Genomic DNA, 7,215 nt, shown 5'->3' on the forward strand with positions numbered 1-7,215 from the left:
GATCTCGGAGTTCTGATCTTTCCACGGCCACTTTAAGAATATTTTGAAACAGTGGGATTATTTGTAATGTGTAGATAATAACAGTTCTGACCATTTGGGGGTTTTAAGGTAATGTGGTTTGAGTAGAGTGGAGCTTTCCCATGCGGCTCTCTGCGGAACAGAACCCGTGGTTGCCATCAGGCAGGAGAGCGGTGTGCTGTCAGCAGGCAGTGTGCAGAATGGCCCGAAGGAAGGGAAATTCTCAGATGAAGTTTAACTTAATATTAATTGTTAGGAAATATAAACGAGGACATTGTGATGCATTGTGAATCTGAAATTTGGGGGAGGTGAGAGGATTTCCTAAACGAAATCCGGGCAACGCAGGGAAGCTTTGAGTTATCGTTTGGATTTTTTTTTTTTTTAAAGATTTTATTTATTTATTCGACAGAGATAGAGACAGCCAGTGAGAGAGGGAACACAAGCAGGGGGAGTGGGAGAGGAAGAAGCAGGCTCATAGCAGAGGAGCCTGATGTGGGGCTCGATCCCATAACGCCGGGATCACGCCCTGAGCCGAAGGCAGACGCTTAACCGCTGTGCCACCCAGGCGCCCCTATCGTTTGGATTTTAATGCATTTAAATTTGAGACTACGTGGGATACAGTTATAGGAGAAATACCAAGTTATAAAGTTATTACTAAGTTCTTCCATAGTCTTTCCTACATGTAGACGTGTTGAGTAATTTAAAAACTTCACATAGGACTGAACTAGTTAGAAAATGTCATAGTGATAGAAAATAATAAAAAGAAACTATGAACGTTTGGGAAGACCGGCTGGTGACAGAATATAAGCATTAACTCCTAAGTAATCCTCAAGTAGAAAAATAAATACAAAGTTGGAAAAGCTTGAGGGGACGGTGGAAAATCCAATCTATTTTTGACATTTTAGGAGAGCTGTCTTTAAAGACTCTTCCTTTACAGGCAGGTGTCCCCCTTAAACTTTTAATTAAAAGTATACCAAAAGAAAACATTTATTGGAAGCTTGAATAGGATTTTACCACCGGTTGATAGGGTATAACCAGTGATACACTACACGGACAAGGTGTCTATTTTCCCATTTATCAAGTGGATTACCGCCCCGCCCCCCACGTACCCCACACACATTGTAAGATGGGGAGAATAAGTGTCATTGGCCTGAGTGGTAAAACCAAATTTGTTAAATGCTTTGCTTTTACAATAGAGTTTCTGTATCATCAGTCTTGTTGGTTAGGCTTTCAATGATGAGCTATAAGAAGCATAAAAAATTTGAGGTGGTTATAACAGACAAGCCGACATTCAGACTGATCTTCAGACTCACTGAAGATTCTCTTAATCCCATTTTCTTCCATCCTCAGCCCCTTCCCCTTAGGTAACAACCATCCTGAAGTTGTGTATATTCTTACTGTATGTTTTGATACACCCACACCTGGATAAATGCGCATATATACTAGTGTATGGTAAGTCTGTGTATTTACTTATCTGACCATCAGACCACACCTCTCTTTCTCTTTTAAAAAATCTTTATATGTAACAAGCGCAAGAAAGGAATTGAGGAGAGCACCGAATCCAGTGTTGAAGATATGGAATGCTCAGAGGTCCAGACAGAAGAGGCCATAAAAACTCGTAAGTTGAACAGTCTTGCTATTAGCTTTTTCCATATATAAACACAGATTTCATTTCCTTCCACTAAGTAAGAGGTTAACTTATGGTTGTAGTATTTTGATTTTATAATAAAATATCATACAAGAAGGTCTTCTGTTTGTATAGTATTATCACAGTGTCCTTTGGGCGTACATTGTGCAACATCACGAAGTTGGGTTGGGAGCTGCTCTCATATTGCGTCCAGGGAGCCCAAGACATGGAGCACTTCAATGGCAGAGCCAGACTCTTACCTCTCAGGCTACTGTCTTTCCATTCCCGCACGTTGATCTACATCACGGATACAAGGGAAGGTCCGGACCGGGCAAGTAGTACCTGGGCTTACCGCGGCTGCCAAGTTCCACTGGCCTGAGCTGCCCGAGAGCTCCCCACAAAGTCTGCCAACTCTTATTTTCTCTCAACAATTTGGGACATAAGGAATTAAAGCCTCAATCATCACTTTTCAAAGCTCTTGAAGCAAAAAGCAGAGTATGAAGTCATTTCTGAGATGGCTCGTAAACTGGGGCTGAAGGCTCTTCCAGTATGGAGCCGAGCCAGCACTGACATTAGCAGGGCCGCGTCTGCAAAGGGCACAGCGGGGATGGGCTTCCGTGTGCTCTGCTTCGTAGACGGCCAGTGCGGGATGTGTAGGCACGCCTCTGGGTGGCTCAGAAAAGGGAAAACAGATTCCAGGTTTCACAAGAGATGGTTTCTTTGACGCAATGAAGAGATTCGGTGCTGGCTGCAGTACCATGTTTTTCTTTTTCCAGATTTCTCTTCTGTCTTGCTACCTTTTGTTTATTTATTATTTTGTTGGTTCTGAAACATTTCTCACTTTTTAATAGAAAAGGCTCATTTTTGGTAAAATGCTCATTTGGTAAAAAGGCTCATTTTTTGTTAAAGCCCAAGTGTCCTGTTGAGTCAGGCCAGGGAGGTATATTTTACCTTTCCTTTGACAGTGTTGCCTGTGCACATTTGTGGAAGACAAACATTTGACCTTCAAAGAGAATCTTCTGCACTCGATTCTGTTAACATGGTCTTTCTTGAATAGTATGGATAGAACATCCTTAGGCTTACGTGAATTCACCCCAGAGAATACTGGGGGTGTCTAGAGAGGGAGGATAGAACTTCAGCCTGGAGGCTAAAGGTTTTGAAGAAGTTCCTTTCTCTCTTCTGCAGCCATTTTCCGATCCCTACTGTTCTCCCCACCCCCCGTCTTGTTCATTTTGTTATTAGGAAGTGAGGAGTCCCGAGGAGCAGTGCATGGAAGCCTGTCTCAGCCAGAGGCTAGCAGCAGCAGCTATGACAGTGAGTGGGAGCAAAATTAAGGAACATTTGTAAAGATAGAGCAATATTCTTCCTTTTCAAAATCCCTTAAATTTTAAAACGGGCAGTTTTAGTTCAGCAAAGGGCTCACATTGTGATAGTAAGGTTGATACCCATTTAGAACAGAGTGAATTCACAGCTGTGCATGGAGAAGACTCATGCCTCTTTTGACTGCCTGAAGGTCATTTGTTACCTGGATTTTGCTTAATGAGCATCAGAGTTATTTGTTTGGATACATCAATGATTTTAAATTGGACTATAATTATGAAAAAATGTTTTTTATACCTAAAATTTTAATTTAAGGTCCTTAACACTGCTGGTTTTTACTGGGAGAAAATATATTAGTATATTTGTTTTATTTATTAATAACAAAAGAAGAGTGTGGACCCGATTGTGTATTTAGGGAGAACAATCCAGATTTTTTGTTTCAGTTAAAAAAAAAAAAGTTAAAAAATAATCACATTCTCCCTTATATATATAAACTCCAAATTGCTTTACTTAAACGCTGTTTCTCTTCTTACTGTAATTTATCCTTTCTCTTAAAGTATAGGGCTAGTTGACGTATTTTACTGTCTAAATATTCATAAATGAGAGAAAAATTACCTGAGATGGTAAAATGATACTGCTTCTGGCCCTCCCCCCCCAAAAAAAGAAGGCCAAGTGTTCATGAAAATATATATTTGTATTCATCATTTTAAAGTAACTTGAAGGAGGAGGCACATTATTACATTTGAATTTTGTTTTAGAGAAATATATAATACAATTCAGTGACTTCTGTGTTCTAGAGCTTTAAGATTTTGTGTCATAAACGTGTTTCAAGAATGGTTACCTCTAACAGCAGCTTTAGAAATGTCAGTTTCTTCATTAACAATTTTATTTTCAAACACAATTTATGGTTTACAATATGGTAAGAGATTTTTCTCACTGTGTGATCTTTCAGAATGCTATGCCTGGCAAAATGGGAGCAACTTTCCTTTAATATCTATTTAGACCATTTTAAAAACGTGTATAATTTTCTTGATACACCTAAACTCATTTTGACTAGTTGGGGGTCTATTGTGTAAGAACACATTCTGAAAGCTTTCAAAATGTGTATTGTGTAGGTTTTCGCAAAGAAAGGGAGGGGGTGACGGGGTGGTTTTCAAGAAGAACAGAGGCCTCTAATCCTTTTATTTTTATGCAAGGCATAATTTTTACCAATTGAGAAAATTTGGTTATTTGCTGCAAGTAATTTTTTCCCCCACAAAATGATAAGCCTTAAAAAACCATGCATATTCTGGCATTTCAAAACTGTCCCAGTACTTCAGAATTATACTAAAAATTAGTTAATGTAGCCATGATATTTATGGCTAGCTGCTTTGTCCCTCCCATTCATGAAATGGACAGTACTCCACAACCCTGTCTTGTTAGTGTTATATTTAAAGTAACCTTGAATTTTGGTCCATTCTTGAGCAATCTGAGGGAAGCAGGATTTACGGTTACCTCTTAAATATCTATGATCTAGTAAAAAAAAGGGATATTTTCGAGGGCACACTACAACGAAAGTTCCACTTGTTTTAAATTTTTGCATTAATAGAATCATAGAAGAGTACCCAGACTTTTATTTTTCCTTTTCCAGATATTAAATTTTACACATTAATCTTAGGATTGCACCTTTTACCAGTAGTAATGTATTATTAAAATGGGTATTTTTTTTTAAAGAGAATGAGAAGAGGAAAAATATTTTTTCTGCCACAGTTAGAATTTATTATTAGGGAAAATACTGAATTGATACCTGCAGCAGACACTCTGCATTGCAGAATCCTGATTATATAATAAATTCCAGGTAGTGTTTTTAGTTACAGTGAAAAATTTTATATCTAGGTTGAAGGGGATAAGCAGCAGTGGTATTTAAGAGTAAAATGACAAATTGGGATGTTAATGAGAATAACACTACTTGAAAACGTAGTGATAACTATTGTTAGGTGTCCTTTGTAATGTGACCATAGATTCTAAATTTATTGAAAGGCAGATGTACTACAGTACTGATTACTGACCTGGATTTTGTGATACCCTATTACACCCCATCTCATTCCATCACAACATTCTTAGTTTTCTGTGCAAAATTAATTTCAAAATTCTTGAAATAAAAAATTAAAAATCTACCATGGGATATTTTTTATCTATCACAAAAATTGAAGAAAAAACTCAAAAGTTTAAACCAGCCATAGTGTAGGCTATGCATTATCAACGGCAGGAAAAAAAAAGATACCCGTGTAAATTTGAAGTAGGCTTTAATTGAAGTATATAGCAATTAAATAAAAACTGGACCTTGGAAAAATAAAAAACAATTTATAAACTGATCTTCCACATTAAGTAACTTAACTAAGTCCATAAACAGAAAACCTTTAGAGTTTATTGTGTGTTAAATATTTTGTCCTAGATTCAAAGAATGTTCTGTACATTTCAGAAAAGAAGTATTGATCTGTTGTTTAGTGCATTCATTGATTAATTATGGGTGACCCCGCTGTCCCTCACCCTGGTACTGTTGCTCTTCTCCTGGCCGGGGGAGGCATGAGGCAGTAGGAAGGCACACTTCGTTTGCCTGCGCTAGGCAGCCGTGATCAGGCTTACATACCCTCCCGACTGCTGTACTTGCCTTGGACGTAGAGTGGGCGTGCCAGGTGGGGGTGCCAGGAGTCTCCTTGGTGAGGTGGAGTTCCCATGCAGATTTCTGCCCCCAGTAAAGAATCACTGATTTATTCCAGCTCAAGAGTAGTGGATAGAACCTGTCATAAGGTACTTAGTCCAGCGTCAGATGTGGTGCCTTTTTAGAAGGCTGCCCAGTTGGGGCTCTTTAATTCCTAGTGGAAAAGACTTCGTGTTTTGGAATGGCCCAGTGCTTTCCTGCCTAAAGAGTATAGGTAACAGGCTTTAAAAAACAACGCATTTTATTCCTTGCTTTTGAGAATATGCATTATTTCATCACTTCCTTCCAAGAAGTGAATGCCTGTCTTGTTGCTATAGCTTACATTAGGAGTTATTGTTTTACATCACAATAAAAATTTGGGGGAGAAATATTTCAGTGTCCTTGTAAATTGGATGTGTTTTACCAGTGGGAAAGTTCTGTGGTGACTTAAGACTGAAAGGTAGATGTTAGCCTATTTTTGGACATATTGAGAAGTTGACACAATTTCTTAAGATTTTCAGGCTATTAACCATTACCCTTGTGTATGAATTTTATTTCCACAAGTCATCATAGTCAATTAGGTTTTTAAATACAAATAAGTATATATGGAAATGCTTATATTTCTGTTCTTCAGTTTTTGTAAGTTAATGATTTGAATTTCTTTGTTTTTTCTCTTCAAGGTTCAAAAACCAGAAAGAGAGTCCAGAAGTAAATCAGATGCTGTCAACCGACTTTTCTTTTCTTCCTGTCACTTGATTTTTTCCTCTTTTTCTATTTTAAATGTTATATTTTCCTGTGAGTCTTTGAGGATGGGGCTAACCATGAAATACCTATGTCTTTGAAAAATACAAACTTTTTTTATTAAGTAAATACTTTGTTCAATTTATTAAAGGCTAATTTATAAACTTGAAAATCTTTAGGTCATACTCTTTAAGCTTATCCCGAGCTGTATGTGTTTGAGGGTCTGAAGTAGCTGTAAGAAAAACCACCATGATGTTACTTTCTAATCATTGTCCGTTGCCCTGAGTGTATAAAATGCTTGGCAAATTCCTCACTTTTAAGCAGTTACACAAACCTTAAAATAAAAGTCTCTTTTTGCATGATGCAAATACACCATTTGTTGTGGCCGTAAGATTTGGATTTCATCGGTACTGTTCAGTTCCACAAGCATTTATTGAGCACCTGCTGTATGAAGCAAGAGGAACAATAAAGGGAGAGGGTTATGAAAGCAAAAGTGGGGTACTGAGTAGGTCTGTGGGAGACCAAACACATGTATTTGAAAGTTAGATTGCAGAAGGACTCCCTAAGCATGCAAATGGTAAAGAAAACAGGTGTTAAAGTATCAAGTGGTAGCATGATTACAGACTTATAGACTAGCTTCTTTTAAGGAGATCCTGTGAAACAAAACAAAGCAAGCTTATTGCTCGATCACAGATTATTTTTCTTATAAGTATCTTTTTCTGTAGCATATGATGTCTGTGCAGTAAACCAAGCAAACTAGAGTTTTAGTGATCAGACATTTTCAGATTTGGACTTTTCATAGTTGCCCTGGCAATAAAAGCTTGGGATT

The 7,215-nt window shown here is 37.8% G+C and overlaps 1 protein-coding gene across 5 annotated transcripts in view; it reads left to right on the forward strand.

Annotated features, from left to right (window-relative positions):
- Nucleotides 1-6,761, forward strand: part of VRK1 (VRK serine/threonine kinase 1) — a 77,394-nt gene extending 70,633 nt beyond the window's left edge. For 2 of the 5 annotated variants that reach the window (XM_034642357.1, XM_019807980.2), the window contains 2 exons: nt 1,549-1,636; nt 2,888-6,282. In XM_034642357.1, coding sequence (XP_034498248.1) covers nt 1,549-1,636; nt 2,888-2,979 — 180 coding nt within the window. In that variant the 3' untranslated portion in view covers nt 2,980-6,282. Of the gene's footprint in view, nt 1-1,368; nt 1,402-1,548; nt 1,637-2,887; nt 6,283-6,325 lie in introns of those variants that run through there. The other 3 variants (XM_019807979.2, XM_034642359.1, XM_034642360.1) reach the window with 3 other exon arrangements.
- The last annotated feature ends 454 nt before the right edge of the window (nt 6,762-7,215 follow it).

This window comes from Ailuropoda melanoleuca, chromosome 14 (assembly GCF_002007445.2).
Source record: "Ailuropoda melanoleuca isolate Jingjing chromosome 14, ASM200744v2, whole genome shotgun sequence".
Lineage (NCBI taxonomy): Eukaryota > Metazoa > Chordata > Mammalia > Carnivora > Ursidae > Ailuropoda > Ailuropoda melanoleuca.